Genomic DNA, 23,082 nt, shown 5'->3' on the forward strand with positions numbered 1-23,082 from the left:
CATCACCTATATCATTTCTAGAGCAAAAATTACAGTCATAGGTTTTGAATCCAAAAATTACTATTTAAAGTTCCAATTGAGGATAACATATTATAAACTTTGTCATAAGTTTACAAATTCAAAATTTGATTTAAAAAGTAAAATTCTTTCCTTGTACATGTATCTATTTTCAGTTCCTTAATTGTAAAGAAAAGGTGTATTTTACAGATAGGTTTTCATTATTATTTTCATTATTTTTTTAAACTAATTGGAAATTTCAAGCTGACGTACTATTTTAATAAAGATGTCTCTGTTTATAGTTTAATATAGACACATGATCATCTAGGGGTAAGGTAGTTGGCTGTGACACAACGAAATGGGCGTAAGCAAACTTAAACACACATGGGGGTCTTGCACAGTCGTACTGCATTTATAAGAATGATATGTATTTTAGTATATTACTTTAACATTAGTTCTTTCAAAATGGCAAACAAAATATATCAATTTAAATTAATGAATTAAAATGAATATCCTTTGCAATGAACTATGATGCGCTGATATAAAAATGATAAGTACCTTTTGTTACTCGCTACTCACTTTTTATAACTCGATACTCACTTTTTATAACTCGATACTCGCTTTTTGTTACTCGCTACTCACTTTTTATAACTCGATACTCGGTTTTTGTTACTCGCTACTCACTTTTTATAACTCGCTACTCACTTTTTGTTACTCGCTTCTCACTGTTTATAACTCGCTACTCACTTTTTATAACTCGCTACTCACTTTTTGTTACTCACTACTCACTTTTTATAACTCGATACTCACTTTTTATAACTCGCTTCTCACTTTTTGTTACTCACTACTCGCTTTTTGTAACTCGATACTCACTTTTTATAGTTCGATACTCACTTTTTGTTACTCGATACTTGATACTCGACAAAAAGAAATCCTCCTTAAATTCACATCGTCAAAAGTCTAATAACCGAGCTTTTGTTTAATTTCTTCAAATATTTTGAACAATTGGATATTAGTCCATGCTTATTCTTCATATTTTACGAAATGGATACTTAAAATATATTGTATTTGCTAATTTTAAAAAAGATGACGTTTTGATGACGTCGCATGGTGACGTTTTCGTACATTTTGCTTTTTCAGTAAACAGTCCATCTGTTGATAAATACTGTGAACGTTTTGTGTATATCTAAATATGTTCACCTATGTTGAAAGACGTGCATAGTATCAAATCATAAAAATACAAATTGTTTAGTCTCTAGGAAATCTTGCAAGATTTCTGTTGCTATTTTTTCTAAATAGGTGCAATTTAGGTACTCGTGGCAATTTGGGTACCCTTACGTTATATACGTTTTAATATAATTATACCCAATAATCTTGAAAACTTGTAATAAAGACATAATCAACCTAGTTGTTTTATACTCATCTAAAGAAAATATTTTTCAAAGGCCTTTTTTACTTTTTTTACCGTACACCTTTAACATTATAATAAAAATAATAAACTGTGATGGGATTGCTTCCCTTAGAACATTTGGTAGATACTTAGTCAGCCGTAAGCGGTTGAGCTAAGGAAGTACTTCTTTAGCTCAGTCGGTTAGCACGCTGCCTTGTAACACATAGGTCCCGGGTTCGAGTCCCGGTGGAGACAAGCAATTTTGTAATGAAATTCGTGCTCTCCGGTTACAAAACATTTATGAATTACAATTAATATATATGTATTTTTATTCCTTAAAAATAATTTTTTTATTGGGGCTGGATCGACTTCACATATGGGCCGGATCGATGTGGGGCCGGATCGACCCGAAAGCCTGTGAATGACAGGTGTCTCCATAAAATTTCTGAGTGTCTGATGTCACAGTATGTTTGTCAATCTATCAAGTATTACAGAATCGGAAATAACATTTTTTAGCATTATATATTTTTTGTAACATATGTTGGGAGTGAAAAATGAACATACATTTGTAAAGAAGGTATTTATGTATTGCATTATTTAACAAAAGTTTATAAGCTGTCTCTGAAAAGATTGAATAAACCTGTACTGAGTTTGAAAGCAGTGCATACCTAAATATTATAATAGACAAACGCTGTGGTGTTTATTGATGAGTTGGCCAAAGCCGAATGGAGATTAAATTTTTTCTTCAATGTCAATATTTACTTTGCTTCGGATCTAATTTTTACTAAGGATAAAACGTTTCAACGATTTTGCTGTTCAGAACACCTTTGTCTCAGTGCAGATGTTTAAAGAAGAGGATAGAAAAGCTCGAAAAAATGTAAACAAGAAGTTGCACGTGTTTACGTGTTTAATTTCAAAATGCAGACCACAGAACCTAACCCTCTAATAGAGACATTGGTATTGGATGTTTTAATTAGAATGTTTAAATCAATTGTGTTATTAATATTGTAGGAAACCAGTGTTTCATGTGGAAGAGGATGTAAGACAACTCGCCCCACTTTTCTGTTTTCACTTTTTAAATAAAATTTCAGTCTTTTGAAATCCAACTTACCCCTCTATTCAGGAGGAGAAAGTTTCGAATAATTTAGTCCTACCAACTAGCCACACTTCGTCACTTGGGAAAAGTAGTCCCAAATTTAGCGGGATTTTACTCTTTTAATTATTAGCGGCTTAAATTTATTTGGATTCAAAACCCTTTTCATCATTGAGGAGACTTGGTTAACAAGATTTGGGCTCATGCATTGGTATGGACAGGAACATATATCATGTATATTTTGACAGGACTTGACACTACCTAATACGCATTATCGCTATTTCCGGCTGACCCGAGAATCTGTCCAACTTGAACTATTGACGTCATACAACAATCACCTTTCCATTGTGGCTTCAGATATTTTGTATTATGATGTCAAATTTTTACAGGAACCTTTGTGATGTCCAATAATGGTGGTCAAATAAATATAATATAATGTAATATAATGTAAAATATGGTAAACGGACAGAAAGTCACAGGACAAAAAGTCACAGGACATAAAGTCACAGGACATAAAGTCACAAATTTGGTAGGACAGAAAGTCACAGGACAAAAAGTCACAAATAATATGTTGACAATTGTTTGAATATATAAGAGAAATATCTTGAAATATTTACTTTTTAATACATATATACATATTAAAGTTTAGGAAATGTGTCATTTTACTTGAAAAATGAAGATTTATTTAATTTTAATCATGCAAAAGAAAGATTTCTTGGCATTATGAAGCTATTTAAGTGCTGAGCCACTTTGACATTTTGTTTTCTTAACAATTATTTGATTTACTTTGATATTTTTTGGATAAATTCTGTTTACAAAGTTAGATTTTATACAAAAGTTCAAGAGATATAAAAAAATATTTTTTATAAATAAGCATTTTTTATTCAAAGAAAAAAATGAATTGTGACTTTTTGTCCTGTGACTTTTTGTCCGTGACTTTTTGTCTGTGACTTTTTGTCCTGTGACTTTCTGTCCTACATTCTAAAATATATGTACATTTGTACTTTCAATTATCTAAATAATTTAATAATATATCATTCAAACTAGTAATAAGCATTGATAAGTGATGCCAATGTATCGTGCTTGTAATTTAGAATCCACTTAAAATCCACAATTTAAATTTGTTTGATTTCAACTGAAATTAACTTTTTTTTTTTTTTTTTTATCAAATGTTGAATTTAACCATGTTGTTAGATTTTGGATATCATATATCTCATACATGCATATATGTAGTAAAATGTAAATAAATTCCAGTTTTTAAGATCATTGATTACATTTATTTTATGTCAGAAACCTAAATTATGTCCAAAATATGATCACAATCCATATTCAGACATATTTTTTGCCAACCGTAGCCTGATAAGATCTCCCAGGTCTTACCCTGAAAATTTGGACACAGTAGACAGTATCAATCTTGAATATTGTGTCCAAATTTCCACAATTGTTCAGGGTTCAACCTCTGAGGTCTTATCATAATCAGACTGTGCTCAGCGAAGCATTTTATTTATAGTATCTCACAAATATTCTCAGAACTGTTTTAGAACTTAGGGAAAAGCACATGAATTGCCATGGCTCATTATACGACCCCAAAATTTGAAAATTTTTTGGTCGTATATTGGTATCATGTTGGCGTCGTCGTTGTCGTCATTGTCATCGTCGTCCAAAGACATTTGGTTTTCACACTCACACTTTAGTAAAAGTATATAGAAATCTATGAAATTTAAACACAAGGTTTATGACCATAAAAGGAGGGTTGGGATTGATTTTGGGTGTTTTTGTCCCAACAGTTTAGGAATTAGGGGCCAAAAAGGGTCCAAATAAGCATTTTTCTTGGTTTTCGCACAATAACTTTAGTATAAGTAAACAGAAATCTATGAAATTTTAACATTAGGTCTATGATCACAAAAGGAAGGTTGGGATTGATTTTGGGAGTTTTAGTCCCAACAGTTAAAGTTTAGGAATTAGGGGCCAAAAACAGGTCCCAAATAAGCATTTATCTTGGTTTTTGCACAATAACTTTAGTATAAGTTAATAGAAATCTATGAACTTTTAACACAAGATTTATGACCACAAAAGGAAGGTTTGGATTGATTTTGGGAGTTTTGGTACCAATTAATTAGGGACCAAAAAGGTCCAAAATTAAACTTTGTTTGATTTCATAAAATTATTGGTGTTCTTTGATATGCTAAATCTAACCGTGTATTCAGATTCCTAATTATTAATCCTGTTTTCAAATTGGTCTACATTAAGGTCCAAAGGGTCCAAAATTAAAATTAGCTTGATTTTAACAAAAATTAAATTCTTGGGGTTCTTTGATATACTGAATCTAACATGTACTTAGATTTTTGATAATGGGCCAAGTTTTCAAGTTGGTCCAAATTGGGGTCCAAAATTATTATATTAAGTATTGTGCAATAGCAAGAAATTTTCAATTGCACAGTATTCCGCAATAGCAAGAAATCTTCAATTGCACAGTATTGTGCAATAGCAAGAAATTTTCAATTGCACAGTATTGTGCAATGCAAGAAGTCTTCAATTAATAGCAAGAAATATCTAATTGCACAATATTGCGCAATAGCAAGAAATTTTCAATTGCACAGTTTTGCGCAATAGCAAGAAATATTCAATTGCCCAGTATTGTCCCGTTTTCAAATTGGTCTACATGTACATTAAGGTCCAAAGGGTCAAAAATTAAACTTTGTTTGCTTTCAACAAAAATTGAATATATGGGGTTTTTCAATATGCTGAATCTAACCATTTATTTAGATTTTAATATTTGGGCCCTGTTATATACATTTTTGTAATTGGTCCACATTGAGGTCTATAAAAAGGTCTAAAATTTAACGTTATTTGATTTCATCAAAAATTGAATTCTTGGGTTCTATGATGTGCTGAATATAACCATGTATTTAGATTTTGGATATTGGACCATAATAGGTAAATGTCCAATTTAAAATTTTTAAGCTTTTAAGTTTAAGTTCTTAGACCACATTCATTCTGTGTCAGAAACCTATGTTTGGTCAACTATTTAATCACAATTAAATTCAGAGCTGTATGAAGCTTAAATGTTGTGTCCATACTTGCCCCAACTTTTCAGGGTTCGACCTCTGCGGTCATATAAAGCTGCACCCTGCGGAGCATTTTGTTTGTTTATTTATTTTACATATATACAGATATATTTGTATGTCAGATCATCTGATGTATTTACAAGTTCTAATATTTTATTTTTGCAGAGGGACATTTGTGAAATTTTGTTTGATTCATCACCAGAAGATCCAAGTGCACCACTGATTTGGTTAAATAAGTTGAACACAGAACTGAAAACAGGTAAATACCATAAACTGATAATAATACATGTATAGATATATATATAAACAATATGAGTCATTATATCTCCCTTGACCATTTATTGTGGCGTAAATGATATACATGTGTAAGTATATCATATACACTTATTGGAGGATGTTTAACACAACACAAATACTGTAAATTCAGAAGTTATTGCGATGTTTTTAATATTGCAAAATATGCGAAAGGGTTAAAACAGCAATAAGTTTAACTCACATTTTGAAACTTTTTCTGTGAATTAAACAAGATTTCTCTCAATATTGCTAAAATTAAAATCTCATTTTAGTTTAAAATGACAAAATCTAAGTAATAAATACACACAATAATCTCTGAATAAATACACACAATAATCTCCGAATTTACAGTAGTCATCTTATCATACTCCTGATGAGAGGTGAACTGATTTTTATTAGATGACACATCAGAGTTAATCTATAAGGCAAAAAAGACAACCACTGACTTAGGGTATTTAGCGTTATAGATTAAGTACTTTTGCACTCTGATTGGTGTACAGTATTTGTTTTTCATGCTTTAATAGAGTGAGATATATTAACACTTTTAGTATATAGCTGAATTATGACTAAGATGACTAGATCAGTCTCCTGATAAACTTCTGACATCAAAGTGAAACAACAAATCACTTTTTAATTATGATGTCAAATTTGTGTGATGCAACATTTTAAGGGAACTTGTTTGACTTTACATCATAGCCAACAAATTTGCATATAGCAGTGTTAATTTGTCTGTTTTTATCCAGATAATTCAATTATTCATACAACTTAAATCATTGTTGCTAATCTTGAATGTTGTAAGAATTATTATTTTTGACGCAGATGATCCATTGTGTACCAAGGGAGATAATAATGTTGATATGGTCATACCCAAACTACTGGATGTACTCAGAGAATGTTTGTCCTCCCATAGATGGTCTCAAGTGGTACCAGTCATAAAACAGATATCTAAACATGAACTTACAACATTCTGGAAGGTACAGTATTATAATTTATCAATTATTTGGTGGCTTTTTGTCGAGTGAGTGCAGCAAAAAAAATTTCATATTGTGTAGAGCAGCTGATATTTTACATATTTTGCAGATAATCGATCTATATGTATGTACTTGCGCCTTTCGAAGTATACTCTTATTTTCAACAGCAACTGGAAGTCTACTTGATAAGTTTGTGTCAAACTTATCAATGTCGGTTCAAACATTATGATGTTGTTGCTGATATGTCCACGGTAATTCCCATGGGACAACTCTTCGCAAGAGACAAAATGACACAGAAATTAACATCTATAAGTCACTGTACTGCAGTCAGTAATGAGTAAAGTTTGGTTTGAACAAAACTTTCTCTAATTTGTGTGCTATTTTCACATTTCCTGACTGGTGTGAGAAAACTGTTTCTCTTCACTAGAAAATATCTGTTCTCAGCAAATGATTACCGCGGTAGTCGAAATTTGATTATGATGTTAAAATAGTTTGTTTTCTTCTGAGTTTTCCTATTGTGAGGTCATGAAAAAGGGCCACCTTACCTGATGACGTCGCATATAAAGAACACAAGTTTCTGAAAATCTTTGAAAAAGAATGATAAAAATCATCAGAGAAACAGATTCTTACACTATAAGTCGTGTATTACGATATTTCTCTACTCTCGACAGTTAAATTTTAATTATTTAAAAAGCTTGTCAAGCCTTGCGCTTTAAATAATAAAATTTAACTGTCTCAAGTGGAAAAATATCGTAATACACTTGTTGCAGTGTAGGAATCTATATGTTTTACATGGTCTGTAGAATTCATTGTACTATGGTTTATTGTATTTCCAGACAAGTATGGAAGCTCTGTATGTATCTGAGTCTTCAGTCCCATTGGTGCAGCAACTTGTCAAGTAAGTTAGAATGATTTACCGTATCCTAGACAATATTTGCGGAATTTAAAACTGTTAGAATTGTTCTTCATAAACATACATTGTAATATTTAATTAGAACAGTTTTAGGTTTTTTAATAATTACCCATTAGCTATTTGAACTGAACGTAGGACAAAGTTTATATATATTTTCTGATCTGACAGGAATAGTTGGACTTAGCTCATACTAGCCTTTGATTTTTTAGAAAAAAATATAATATAAAAAAGAAGATGTGGTATGATTGCCAATGAGACAACTATCCACAAAAGACCAAAATGACACAGACATTAACAACTATAGGTCACCGTACAGCCTTCAACAATGAGCAAAGTATATACGTATACTTGTAATCAAGCAAGAGGAAAGAAACAATATTTGATGTGTGAAACAAGTCATGTTGCATATGATAAACAAATAATAAAGGTTGAACAATTTGCACCTATCATTTTTCTTCCCAGCTGCTAGCGCAAATGTTTTTAACTTTTTTAATTTAAAATTTTTTAAATATATATTGCGTATAAAATAAAATGAACATTAAAGTGTGCGACTGTTTGATGTTAAATGCTGTTTTTTGTGTTGCTTTGATAAAAATCCCAATAATAACTCATATAATAACCTCTATTATCAATCTTGTGTATGATAACTGCTGACTTAAATTGGGGACCATTCGCATTCAATATAATTCAAACCTAATAAAGACTTTTCATTTTATTTTTGATGAACTCTTTGTAAAGCTTGATTGCGTAATGCGTATCTATAAGCTGTTTAATTGATATGTATTTGATTTGTAGGGAATTGAAGACTGTACGTCATCTCAGTTGTCAAGAAGTTTTGTTGGAGTACCTCATGTTTTTACTTCATCATGGTAAAATTGATGATGCAAAGCAGATTTCACAGGTCAGAATGATATTTATTGTGATAATATTTTTCCACATGCATATCTTTATGTATACATTTATAAAACATCAATGTACCAAAGTAATGTAAAAATATTAAAATTGAGTAATTTTTGCCTACTATCTACGTTGAACACTTGAATAACAGAATAAGGGGAGACAACTAAAACTTAAGAGCTGTGCATTCAGAAAATAGTGGGATGTTTTAATGAATGAAAAATGTGTGAAAGGATAGGCCGGCCGGATATACCATCAAAAAATAATCAAACAATTGCAGAAATCATTATTTTTAACCAAATGATTGGATTAAAGAGATTTGCATAAAATCTCTTTCATTAAGAACTTATAAGTTATGAAGGATTTTACTTTAAAGATTTTTTTCATAGATAGCAGACAGTCAAATTTTCTTTTAACTGTGGGATTTTTTTAATAGATAATGTAGGTACAGTTGTATTTTCTTTTAACTGTATTATGTTCTTTTTGTTTGTAATCATCTTATCTGAAGGATTGTATAAGAGAGAGATCTTGATTGCCACAAGCTAATCCAGTGGTAGCAGCAGACATAGCAGTGGACATTTCTGTGTTTCCACTCATGATTTAAGATAATTTACTCATCAAAAATGCCTCGATTCTAACTTAAATATGAAAAATCTATCAAATTTGCCAAAAATTGTCACTTATCAGATGGTTTTTGTCAAAAATGAAAGTGGCCACATCTGTGTTCCTCCTCAACCTTTATATATGTTATGTATTATCATCAAATACGACTTACATTTCAATATTAAGAAAGAACACGAATGCGGCCACTTTCGTTTAAGACAGAAACCGTCTAAAATATAACTAAACAGTGCGTGAACCGGTGACAAAATATTATCGCCCCTGTAAACAGTGGGCTCTTCTGACTAGAGGTAATCGGTAAAGAACAGCGGAAAATGGTGTACATTGTTTACGAGCTTGAAATGAGCTAACACAGACGAACTGAGACGTGTCAACGTAATGTGAATATGATAATGCACCAGGTAAATTATTAATTGTTAAGTTTATCACATCAACGTATCTTCATATGATAGGTAAATAAGTGAATTTTCGATTTTAAGTGTCGTCAGGGTTCAAACCTGGAATCATGCCAACCTTTCATTATTTTTTTTTAATACTAACCTATAGTCGGAACATCTTGATTTTCTCCCAATTTGTAAAGTTAATTATGCTGCTTGACATATATTTTTTTTGGAAAAAAAATTGATATGCAGTCAAATGTGGCAGTTTTTAATATTTGTTGCTATGTGAAATAAAGGGAAGTAAATTAAAGTAAAAGAAGGCACGCTTTTTCAAATAGTAAACAATTTAATTCAGATGCATAGTATTTTGACAAATGATAAAGAATATCGTAGAAACTTGCTAGAAATTCATCTAATTTATAAAAGATATACAACATGACATACTGAAATCTGAAAAGGGGTAAAACCACCATACCTTGAACAAATTCAGTTAAAAAAGGGGGGGGGGGGGTAAAATGCTACGAAATTTAGATTTTATTTATTTTTTGTCGACAGCCAAAAGATGATTTGACATGTAACTAACTACTTTTTCAATTTCATTGTAAAGTAAAATTGCCTTTTTTTGGGGTCTCTGTTTATTGTGGTCTGATGTTTTCAGGTTCTCTTTGGATTGCCAAATAATATTATAATCATCTAATTGAATGTTCAAATTATTTTGCAGCGATGGTGTGTATGGAAGGAAGACTGTCATAAAACCCAACAGTTCCGGATGGCCCTTTAAATAATTGCTTAACATCAATAGCGATGTAAGATTCAAGTGTTTGATTTAGCACAAGTTTAGCCAGGTTTTCCTTGTAATTGTGGCAGAAAAACCACTAGACAGTGTCATGCATTGAAAGGATATCAAACGGATATTTTATGGAATGATTCTCGTACATCGAAAATCATATGCATAGGAATGTGGAGCTAGTGTCTTTCATGCAGCAATTTTTAATTTCCAATATAAACTCTGAAAAGACAAGAGCATAGAAATGTATACCAATGAGAAACATTCTTTGTGAATAAAATCATTCCAAAACTTAAATGTGTCATTAGTGTTGCATTATTTATCAGTAGAGATAATCAGATTCCAGTAAGATTGTCCAACTGATGGTTTTTGTTTGTAATCGTTTTTGTAAATCTTAGTTGTTTTGACAATCCGGGCTGTGCATGTTGCCCGGCTGACCCTTTCAGTGTGAGACAATATTTTGTTTATGATAAACAAAATCACTGATTCAAGACTGGAGCAGACCCCTTTTAGGCAGTTAGTGCGAATCCTTTAGGTTTAAACCATTACATGCAATACGGGGGGAGGGGGAAGATTTTTTTTTACCGAGTCAAACATTTTTCCTAATTATAATACATTGAGATTTAATATATACTTTGCTATATGTAGTGTGTATATTAAAGAATTGCCAACAAAATTCATCAAATTTGGGATCATAATATTGTTTAAGAAAAACCCTTACCCCCTGTACATCATAAAAGTTCATAATCTTCTGTAGCACACGTGCATGGTTAATTCGGATCACATATTTTCTATTCCGATGTTATAAGAATTCGAAGGTTCATATCATTTACAATATCATTCAAAAAATTTCTGGGATTTTTTTTTACTATCAACGTTGAACCTCGAGGTTACATTGTAGTAAAAAAAAATCCAATAAAAACGTTGAATGTAAATGATATGCACCTTTAAATCTTATATTGTAGGACTCATGTTGTTCAAACATAATGTGTTGATCAATTATGTTATGATGATTTTGATAAACTTCACATTAGGTAATCTTTCACGTATATTGATTACATTATATCGAGTTGTCCCAACGATATACTTGTCGGTGTGCTCGATCATACGAATTTACCGACATTCATATAGACAAAATGACACAACTTTGAAAAATTCTTGTGACGAAACTACATTTCGGAACACGTTAAAAATTGGATACCCAGAAAGCTACATTATTAAGGTTTGATATATATTTTTTTCAAAAAAAAAGAAAAATGTGCAGTCAAATCTGGCAGTTTTTTACACACCCCTATGTTGAACAGTAGGTTGTTCAATTAACAGCATGTTTGGCAATTAAAAAATCATATATTAACACATTTAGCTTTAACATATACTTTATTTATAGTGGTTGTATAAAAGTTATATAATGGTTTTGTGTTTTAAGAGATATTCATCCCTATGCATATCGGGTTTTATGCGTAAATTGTCTCTCCTGTTCTTAGACCTTTTCTATCTCTTTCATAAGAAGAGTGACTTTTCTATCGTTCTAGTGTCACTGGAAATCCCACTGTAAAATGCTAAAATTGTGAAGATTTCAGTAATTAAGCATGACTTAATGATGCTAGTACCCGATATATGTGTATTGTATTGTCAAACACAATATATTTATTTAGCAGAAGCATTCTACTGTCCAATAAATAACTAAAAGTATACATTTTAACAATTTTGTAAAACTGCTATATTTTGAGGCCAAAAAGGGGTCGTACTGAACCTACTCCTTTGTTTTTATTTTTGACAAATTAAAATCTAAAATTAACATCCAATTACAGTTTTGACACCTTATATTGTATTGTTTTCACTATATAATGTTTATACTCAATAATGAATGGAGAGTTGACCATTTTGTTTTTTTTTTCTTAGGAAAAAATAAAACCGATAAGATTCCAAAAGAGTACTCGAGATTATCACACAGAGGTTTTATACAAATCGTATTTAGGTTTGGTATGGTATGTAGAATGGAAGTTTCTCAAGATGAAAATTAAAGATTTGGATGAAAATAGTAAGTCAACAATTTAATAATGTTTATTGTCGCTATTTTGTGCATTTTTCCTTTGATCTTTTTTTGTGATAATTTTTCATATCATGCTTCTTGCTTGATATGGAACATTATCGCTAGAAACTATGAAGGCATGTGGCGTTGCTAATGAAATAGACATGAAATTGACAACGTCGTCATAGGTAAAATAGCTATAAACAGTTTATCATCAGTCATCTCAACATGATTGCTTTTCTCACTTTCCCAGTACCGGCTCAAGTGAGAAAATCAATCTTGTTGAGATGATCAAGCATAATCTATAAACATACAAAATTATTTACCTGTTCTAGGTTGCAGTCTTGTAATTGACTGCTCCATAGGCTTACATGGAAAACAGCTGATCTTTGAAAATAATAAAATAGAAAAAGCTACTTGGAAAAAAAATTCATGTTCATATCATGTATGTACTAATGTGAAATTGTGATTTAATTGAAAAAAAAGTGGGTCATGCAACAAAGAATAAAAAGTTACGTAACCCTGAAGTCAAAACAATTTTTTCTACTTTCTGTTTGCTGTTTTTACTAGGCCGCACCACTTCCAGTAAACAAAATATCCTCCCACTTTCCTGGATTGATATCCCCAAAAGATGCAAGATTTTTTTTAAATCTATATTTATGTTTCAATTCAGCATAAACTTTCAATCAAACAGAAAAAATTGGGTCCAGAATTTATTTTAGAAAAAAATGGACAATTTTATTTCCCTCCATGCTTTGACATGCATCAGAAACTGGAGTTGTAATACAACACTGGTACCTCTATAACTGTCACATGCATATCAAGTTAAGTGTCTCTCCTTACCATGATCTAGCCTGTTTTTATTTTGAACTATAACTTAAGTTTACATTTACTAATAACACTTTCACTTTTTGTGACTAAGACTTAGGTCTGACAGATATAGGTATGTAACAAGGACTATCAGACAGTACCGTAATTCTACCCGTAATTTATAGGTGACCTTGTATCTAACTATGAAGAAATAATGGCTGTTTATGCACAGAAAGCTATGATTGGTTTTCAGCAAGTCTCTGGAGAGATTGGAGTTTGGGATATATTTGTTACTAAACATGTAGAGGTATTTATACAAATTTACTCAAAAGCTAACAAATTCTTCATGTCAGTCCTGGTAGAGAATGTTTTGGAATGGGTATCAGGATATAATGTTTTATGTTAAGAATTCTTGTTTGTGATAGTAAACAAAAGATACTCTTGAGGTGTGAATATGCCAATTGATGTCAAATGGATTTCAAAAGTCAATTCCTAGTAATTCAGTTTTTATGTCCCTGCAATCACTAGAGGGGACATTAAGTGTCAGCCTGTCCATCTGTGTAAATCCCAAAAATTGTAATTATAACTTTAATTTGGTTCAACCATTTGCTTCAACAAAATGTTATGAAATTTTTCTTTCATTTTTGTGCTATTTTCACATTTCGTGATCGGTGAGAAAAAATCTTTCTCTATTTGATAAAAAAAATAATAAACAAAAAGTAAAAATTATTTTTCTGTTTCAGATTTTAGAACACTATGACAAAATAGATGAAGCAAAAGATATTCTGACAGAGTACAGAGACAGAAACACAGAGAATCTAAATGCTCACAAATATGTCTACTATTTCTGTGTAAGAAATGGTTTCTCTGCAAATGAGGAGATTCTATTATTAAAGGTAATATTTTTCAATTCATGTTAAATTTATTTGATTCATATTTAATGATGCGTACATGTTGATTGGAATAAGGTTTAGGTCAATATCTTTTGTACTCTCCACCTAAGATATGGGAAAGGGTAGGGGGAGCTTTTTATTGGCAAACCTAATAGAGAGATTATTTAATGCTTTAATTGAAATTTTACCAATGAAAATAAAACAAGCAAACCCAATTGATTGTCAAAAATATGCAACCAGATACAAAAAGATTATTGAGCTACGAAACAGAGAAATAACTGTACTTGGTATCGTAGCATTTAATTTTTTTTTGGAATAGTATCAATTTTTAACCATTATTTCAACCTAAATTGATTTGATTGATTCACCATTAATGTCAGATTCAATGTAATTTATATTTCAGAATGTAGCAGAAAAATGTCCTTCAGATTCTTTGGTTTTACAGTTATGTAACAAACTGGTTGAAGGTTGGTATTTATTTTAACAAATTTACAGAAATGTAAAACCTGTATAGGGAACTGTTACTTTTTAAACATCCTCAATTTTAAGAAAAAGTTAAAAAATAAAGAGATAAACAGATGGAATAAATCAATAATGAATGAAAAATAGATAAATTTATTACATTGGATGTAATGAAGAACCTAACACATAGATTCATGTATTTTCGTGGGTACCAAATTTTGATGGATGAAGAAAAACTGACATGTTCGTGGATATTTGATTTTGGGTTTTGCGACAGTCTTCATACAAGCTGATAGAAAATTTGTCATTTGGTTGAACATTTAATTTTAGATTCACCTTTACCAAATCCACGAAAAATTAGTATCCAACGAATAATAACGAATCTAGAGTAACTTGATCTCCAAGTTGAATAAAAACAGACAATTTTACATGTAAGATGACTGTTTGTACTGACATGAATTATCATTGATATTGTTATGTTTATAAATTAACTGTTGACAAAAGTTTGAATTTTTTTGAAATACTAAGGCTACCTCAAGCATAGATTACCTTAGCTGTATTTGGCAAAACTTTTAGGAATTTTGGTCCTCAATGCTCTTCAACTTCGTACTTTATTTGGCCTTTTTAACTTTTTTGAATTCGAGCGTCACTGATGAGTCTTTTGAAGATGAAACGCACGTCTGGCGTATATATAAAATTTAGTCCTGGTATCTATGATGAGTTTATTCACTCATCGAACATCATGAAATAATGGGATTTTGTTCAGTCTCTCTTACTCATTTTTTATCAAAACAAATTGGAAACATGTAGAAAATGATATAGATCTTTGTATTTTATACTTCATTTCCATTTAAAATGGTCAATGCAATAAAAAAGAACAACTAATAAAAAAATATTCAACTTGTGACCAAAAACCACAGATAATTCACTTGCGGCCTACTCACATTTGTGAATTAATCTGTTGTTCAGTCATTTTCTTAATATTCTTTGTTTAGTTTATATTCTAAGAATAATTTTTCTGTTACAGATAATAAGATAGCAGACGCCTTGAATTTCCTGTTTGATTTGCTGGATTACAGTTGTTGGCAGCAAGAATTAGAACCTTGGAAACTACTGGTAGATTTGATTGATACAAGAAACAAAAGGTTGGTAAGAATGATTGATGCACATACTTAAAAAAAGATTGTTTTGAAAGAATAAAATGTTTGTTCAATTTATAACCTAAGCCCAAAACCAAATTGTTGTCAAAAAAATGTGTGTTAAAGCAAAACAACATTTCAATAAACTCATCATAGATACCAGGACTAAATTTAGTATATATGCCAGATGTGCGTTTCGTCTACAAAAGACTCATCAGTGACGCTCGAATCCAAAAAAGTTCAAAAGGACAAATAAAGTAAGAAGTTGAAGAGCATTGAGGACCAAAATTCCTAAAAGTTTAGCCAAATACAGCTAAGGTAATCCATGCCTAAGATAGAAAAGCCTTAGTATTTCAAAAATTAAAAAATTTGTAAACATTAAAATTGGAAGAAATAAAATGAAACAAAATGTATTTATGTTTCGTGGTACAACACCTTATGTATCATTTGTAGTTTGATGACTGATGACTTAAGGTGGTAGACCTTGGTTCAGGGAGATTACCCTTTAAATCAGTTATGTGTTTGTAAAAGTAAAGTTTCATCATTTTTGTATTTTAAGCATTTACCTGAAACAGATTGAAAATAATCTATGTTACCTAGAAGCTTAGAATATATTTATGAAAATGGTTGACACAAACATACTAATGATTTAAAGAGTTATTTCCCTTAACCTAGGTCTACCTCCTTAAATTCTTTGTAAATAAATTACTAGGAAAGTGAGGTATTTTAAAAAAAAGTCTCCAGCAATGTTGACATTAGATGTATTTAACTTCAATTAGATCCCTTTTATTCACATAGCTCCTTATATTTCTACATATTTACACATCTCTGTTTTTTTAATGTTTTGATTTGAGCCTTCTTAATGATAGTCCAAATAATCATGACATCTTGAAAGGCTATTTTATATTTTTGCTTTGACGTCTTACCTCAACTAAGAAAAAAATAAAATAACCTTGCAAGACCTCATAATTACTTGGGTTATCCTGATAAAAGTATATCCAGGAAAACGCCCAGAAGACATGCAAATTTATAAAGTATTATTCTCATTTATAATAGATTCTGTCGCAATGGTTATAAATTTTCATTTCAGTTTAGAGGCGATTCATACTTTAGAAGAAATTTGGAAGTTAAGGCAATCGTGGTGGCCTCAGTATCATTTTACCAGCTATGACTGTCCAGAAAAAGAGGAAGAATGTGAATTATGTTTATGTAAAGCTAGATATGCAGTATTTGTTTTAGGTCAAGGTCAGTGTCACTTACAAATTTGTTTATTCTATATGCATACTCATGTATGTTCTATTTTATTCACATTACTATAAGACGTGTCACGGTACTTTTCTATCCCAAATTCATGTATTTGGTTTTGATGTTATATTGGTTATTCTCATCGGATTTTGTCTAATGCTTAGTCCGTTGCTATGTGTGTTACATTTGAATGTTGTGTCGTTGTTCTCCTCTTACATTTAATGCGTTTCCCTCAGTTTTAGTTTGTTACCCCGATTTTGTTTTTTGTCCATAGATTTACGATTTTTGAACAGCGGTATACTACTGTTGCCTTTATTAAGCTTTCAAATGTTTTGGTGTCAGGAATCTTGACGAAGAAAAATCCAGGAAAGGATGTTTTTATTTGCAACTATCCCAAGTCAACAGCCTCTAACCTTTGTTAGTCTTGTATGGTTTTTAATATTAGTTCATTTATATGTTTTAAAGTTTAGTATAACATCCATTTTCACTGAACTAGTTTCACATTTTGGTTTAGAGACCATCTGAAGCCCCCCCCCCACCCCTTTCCAGTGCAGGAATTTTTCAGATGTATTGAAGACTCATTGGTGGCCTTCAGCTGTTTTCCTCTTTTTGGTCGGGGTTGTTGTCTCATTGTTGTTATTGTTCAACTTATGTAAACCGGCCAAAGAAACAGTCAACCAAAGCCATAAAATATCAGCAAGCATTCATATCAACATAAAGTTATGTAAACCAGCCAAGGAAACAGTCATTCAAAGCCATAAAATATCAGCAAGCATTCATATCAACATAAAGTCATGTAAACCAGCCAAGGAAACAGTCATTCAAAGCCATAAAATATCAGCAAGCATTCATATCAATATAAAGTTATGTAAACCAGCCAAGGAAACAGTCATTCAAAGCCATAAAATATCAGCAAGCATTCATATCAACATAAAGTCATGTAAACCAGCCAAAGAAACAGTCAACCAAAGCCATAAAATATCAGCAAGCATTCATATCAACATAAAGTTATGTAAACCAGCCAAGGAAACAGTCATTCAAAGCCATAAAATATCAGCAACCATTCATATCCACATAAAGTCATCTGCAATCAACAGGGTTTCCTTCAATATATCAAGCTCTTATTCTATAAAAGTTATGATTAAGGTGGTACCTAACACTACAGGGAGATAACTCTGTAAAATCAGCTAAACGTTTTAATTATGTTGTCGTTGTTAAGGGAATATTAAGCTTCTCAATAATCAAAATCAGTGTTTGTCAAACTGCTATATAACCAGTGTAATTTTTCTAATAAATTGGTTTGTTCAATTTTTTTGAAATGTTTATATTATGGTCAAAGGGTCAAAGTAAATATTTTGTCAAAATTTTATGCAAATTAGATGAGCCAAATAAATTTTAGTGAAGGTGTTGGGTACCACCTTAAGTTTAACAGAGACGACTAATGATTCACTTATTTTCGTGGGTACCAATTTTTATGGATTGAGAAAAACTTACATTTTCATGGATATTTGATGTCATGATGTTTGCCAATGTGCCTTACAACTGTATAAAGAATTTGTAATTCGTTTTACATTAAATTTCCTGGTTTATCTGTACCCACAAAAATTACAAAAATTGGTACTTCTCAAAATAATAATGAATCCACAGTATATAAGAATGATTATCGAATCCAAATTCTCTAAATAAAAAAATGACAACCATTTTGGTAGCAATTAGTATTTGTGATAATGAGGTTCAAATGAAAATAAATGATCCAATTTTTTTGTTTTTTTATTTATTTTGTTTATTTTTCAGATTTTCAAAATATACATAAAGACTTTCAACATTTGAGTAAGACACAAGTACAAATGTTAATGTCCTCAGTGACTTGATTATAAAAGTAAGGCCTTCCTGAATGGTGCCATACTGATGGAATGATGAAATCTACCGAAGAGATTTCAAAACAGATACCTGTTCCCATGACTACAGGTAAAAGGATTGAATTTTGGACTCCCTCGAAAGACCAAAACAGAAAGAAGTTGTTTTGTGAACAAAAAAGTTCTGATTGAACAAAGTGTGTTTAATTTTTACCTGGAGTGTTATACTGGTACCTGACCAATTTAACACTAGTTTGATACAGTATAATAAATTATACATGAAGTGAACCAATTTGTTTATATTTTTTTGTTTTTAATGCCACTTTTAAGCACTGCTTTTTTGCCTGACTTGTTTGTTGTCAAGTACCCCTGCACAGGTGGGATTTGAACTCGTAATTACAGTGTTTGTTGGCTAGTATTTAAAGTAATGTAGTAACTATTTAGACCACTCAGCAACTGGAGCCCCTGAATTGAAACAAGGGCATATACAGGTATTGAAAAAGATTGCCAAAATAACATGATCAAAGTGTTAATATTATTGGGTGGGGTATAAAAATTACTATTTATTTTTTAAGTGATGAGCACTGACAAAACAGCAATAAGTGACATTTTCATAAAGCTTGCAACTTGTGGATGAACCATTGATTGTTATCAAAACCCATAATAGTCTAATTTTGTAGGTCACATTCATGAAAAGGGAAGGGGATTGTAGTTCGACTAAAGAATTCCGATATCATCTGTGAAACAGTTATTCCATAACGGTCAATAAACTCATGATCGATTCCATAAAATTTATGAAGGGATGATTTCAACTTCACCATTTGGAACTCTTGGTTGAATACAACCCCAATTGGGAGATATATACTCTGTATGCAGGCTCTGCTGGAATGTTGCTACATAGAAATGGAAAGTTCACAATTGGGAAGCTGAAATCATCTCTTATGTTGTAAAGTTTTGTTTTCTACAGACCCCCATCGTCAATTTCTAGATTAAGTCAAGATATGATCTGTTGCATCCTTTATCTCTAGTTCGATGGGATAGATGCGTTCAACATAGTCACCAAAGATTGAATTATTTAGTGAGAGAAAATAATCTATGTAGCGGAAAGTAAAGTTTAAGAATATTGCTAACTTCTTATCTTTCTTCCTAAGAAGATCCTTTATGAAGTCAGCCCCATAATAATAAAGAAAAAAGTCTGCCAGAAGAGGTGCACAATTTGTTCCCATTGAAATGTCGACATTCTGTTGAAAAACACATCCTCCAAACGTAACAAAAATCAAGAAATCAAGCATCTTGATAATGTTAGTTTCAGAGAATTTTTTGTTTGAATTAAAGGAATTACAAAGTAGTATTTGATACTTGTATCTACGTTGGTCATTCTTTTTTATGAAACAAAGCAAAACCAACTTTTTCAATTTGTCTTTTTACCTTGGAATGGGAAATACCTGTGTGAAGTGTAGAAAGTCAAATGTTTTAATACTATTGCAAGATGAAAGAGTCTTAGAAGATTGGAGTCTTCAAATCATGTGTATTTAAATTTGCAGGAAGCAGATATAGCAAGGTGTAAAATATCAGCAGAAAAGAACAAGCCATGGTAAAATAATATAAATTCACGTTCTGATGATTGATTACTATTCTAATTGGACAAAGCAGCCATTCTGTTGTTTCAAAGTCATAAATCGATTGAGAGAAAGCAAACCCGTGTTACAAACTAAAACCGATGGAAACACATCATCTATAAGAGGAAAACAACAAAACAACAGAAACATAAAAGTGCAACAACCAAAACGCCAATGTAACACACACAGAAATGAACTATAAGATAACAACTGTCATACGCTATTAATGTCTGGGATACCATATGTCATATTTTGTTATTAATGAACAAAAAGGTATAACATGCTACACAGAGAAACAAGTTACAAGTTTGCTAGAGTTACTGATGGACAACTTATTTGTTGAATTTGGAGGTCGAATTTTCACCATATCATCGGCATTCCTATATGAACGAACTTTGCGCATCCCCTTGTGGACCTCTTATTTTGAAACGAATTGGAGTCCCTTCACAGAGGCGGATTTAGAGGGGGGGGCCCGGGGGGCCCGGGCCCCCCCTTTTTGGGAAAAAATTTGGTTGCTTATATAGGGAATCACTGAAGCGTGACTGAAGCGGGCCCCCTCTTAGGTCAGTTAGTGGGCCCCCACTTATGAAAATTTCTGGATCCGCCACTGCTTCAGACAGCTTCCTGACATTTTACCTCGAATTTGATATAAGCAATCACTCGGTACCAAAATCTTTGACAAACTAAACCAATTTTTATTTTGAAAAGATCATTTTCTCCCACTTTAGTATCAATATACTAATTTCACCTGCATATGCGATATACATTTCTCAACTCATTTAGTATTCAAGATCTTGCAGTTGCTACGCAGACTTTAGAACACGACAATTAGCAGAAAGTCGATGAACCAATCTTTTTTCAAAGAACGTCTCGACTTTATCTGTAAAAATAAGGTTCATCGGAAGATACCAGTACCTCGTTGATAAATATTCCCTATCGACTTCACAAATAATACATAGCTGTCTTAACCATTAGATTCTAGGTACTGACACGTTTCATCATCTAAATTACGTATTATAGTTTCTTTTATTTGTATTTGTAAATTATTACGTTTCCTGGTTTGTGCTTATTTTGGTAATATACCTTTAGTGTTGCTCGGTACTTATACATCCGGTCATTCTGTTATTCTGAATTCTTGTCTTTTATTTTTGTTTATGGACTATGTCTTTATCCCTCTATGTTTTTCTTTGTTGACATATTGATGATTAAGATTATAACACAATACTGACTGCTGCACCCTTATGACATTTGTCCCTGCTATAGATATAAGAAGATGTGGTATGAGTGACAATGAGACATCTCTCCATCCAAGTCTCAATTTTTAAAAGTAAACCATGATATGACAAGTTCAGTCTTCGACACGGAGCATTGGCTCACCCGAACAGCAAACTATAAACTTTTATGTCTGTTGGTTTTGTTCACACATTGTTGTTAATATAAATGAGTTTTATGTGGCTGTCGTACAAGTTAGAATCGTCCGTAATTGATCAGTTCCCAACCCAATTAATTAGTTGGGGGAAGACCTTTTGAAAATTTTTTTTTTGGGGGGGGGGGGGGAGGATTTTGAAAATAAATAAATGGTTTGTTCAGTGGTAGGTTGAAAATAAATTACCTGACTTGCAATTGCAAATAACTCAACAGGTGTAATTGAAAGTATGAGATGGCACCAGAAAAATCGGGAATAAAAGTATAAATATTATTTAAATATGCTTCAAATGTCTTAAAATTGGTTTCATTTACCTCTTCTCAGGAACCCTTACCTCACTTTTATTACAGAGCCGTATTAACTACATTGATGCAAATGTCTCATGTAGAAAGTTCAAAACAAAACGCTTGTCTCCGTATCAAATTGTGTTCACAGCGAGTGACTTGCAAGAAGCAAGTTCTGTTCTCCCTCTTACGTAGCTCCTGTTTTTATCGGGATCCTTAATGTTTCTTATTTATCTGTCTTTTATTCATTGATTGTCCTTCTGTATTCTGTTAGTGTTGCATTCCTTTTGTAGTTTAGTAATTTTGTTCGTAACTTGATCATGAGTTTGAAAAAACCCAGCAGCCACAGACTTAACTATGTGAATTACATTTTTGCTTTATCATGTATATTTGTCTTTTGATGTTGTCCCTAGAAACGTAAGTCTTACACTGAATCTATACATTTTGCTTTCAGACCAAAATATTGTCAATAGATTATTTGAAGAAAACTTGCATTTTCAGATTAAGAAAGGGTCTGGGGAACACACATAAATCATGATTTTGCATCATTTGGTCTATAGCTTCTTCGGTCTTCAATGGCTCCAAAACCATTAAAAAAACATTTGACGAACTCCGCTCGGCAAAAACATATTTGCCATTACTTTTAAAAAAGGCTAGATACAAATCAAACTTTAATACCCTGTCTGTATGCAATACATGTATATGCAGTTAGGAATATAGAAGATTCATTTCTGCAGAGGATGATGAATAATTCTGATTAAATGGTACATAATGACTTGACAATACATATATTATTTATAATAAACAAATAATTAATCAGTCCTTTGCTTGAATGAAAATGAAAAATCTTACTGCAATAGTGCAGAAAATAGATAACCTGTCCTCTTAGTTTACAAAAATAAATA

General features: G+C 31.6%; 2 protein-coding genes and 1 long non-coding RNA gene across 8 annotated transcripts in view; 2 read left to right on the top strand and 1 right to left on the bottom strand.

Annotated features, from left to right (window-relative positions):
* Nucleotides 1–2,162, bottom strand: part of LOC143069620 (uncharacterized) — a 22,791-nt gene extending 20,629 nt beyond the window's left edge. For both annotated transcript variants that reach the window (XM_076244348.1, XM_076244345.1), the window contains exon 1: nt 2,056–2,162. The gene's annotated coding sequence lies outside the window, so the exon portion shown is untranslated. The remainder of the gene's footprint in view (nt 1–2,055) is intronic.
* LOC143069618 (TATA box-binding protein-associated factor RNA polymerase I subunit A-like) lies at nt 1,911–20,640 on the top strand. Of its 5 annotated transcripts, XR_012976448.1 has the most exons (13): nt 2,231–2,344; nt 5,714–5,807; nt 6,662–6,816; nt 7,650–7,711; nt 8,522–8,627; nt 12,314–12,452; nt 13,439–13,560; nt 13,997–14,149; nt 14,550–14,613; nt 15,636–15,753; nt 16,838–16,992; nt 18,787–18,960; nt 20,393–20,640. XR_012976448.1 is itself a non-coding variant. In XM_076244342.1 (12 exons), exons 1-12 carry the CDS (start codon nt 1,926–1,928, stop codon nt 18,861–18,863), a joined length of 1,284 nt encoding a protein of 427 aa, XP_076100457.1. In that variant the 5' UTR covers nt 1,911–1,925; the 3' UTR covers nt 18,864–19,136. The 5 variants fall into 5 exon arrangements, 4 of the variants coding, with proteins under 4 accessions (XP_076100457.1, XP_076100456.1, XP_076100459.1 ...); XM_076244342.1 differs by lacking the exons at nt 2,231–2,344; nt 20,393–20,640 and adding an exon at nt 1,911–1,964 and having other exon boundaries at nt 18,787–19,136; XM_076244341.1 differs by lacking the exon at nt 20,393–20,640 and having other exon boundaries at nt 18,787–19,136.
* Nucleotides 8,773–10,708, top strand: LOC143069621 (uncharacterized). The gene is made up of 2 exons (XR_012976449.1): nt 8,773–9,645; nt 10,346–10,708. It is a non-coding gene; the product is annotated as an uncharacterized LOC143069621 (long non-coding RNA).
* Nucleotides 20,641–23,082: the final 2,442 nt, after the last annotated feature.

The sequence above is a fragment of the Mytilus galloprovincialis genome, chromosome 3, assembly GCF_965363235.1.
Source record: "Mytilus galloprovincialis chromosome 3, xbMytGall1.hap1.1, whole genome shotgun sequence".
Taxonomy (NCBI): domain Eukaryota; kingdom Metazoa; phylum Mollusca; class Bivalvia; order Mytilida; family Mytilidae; genus Mytilus; species Mytilus galloprovincialis.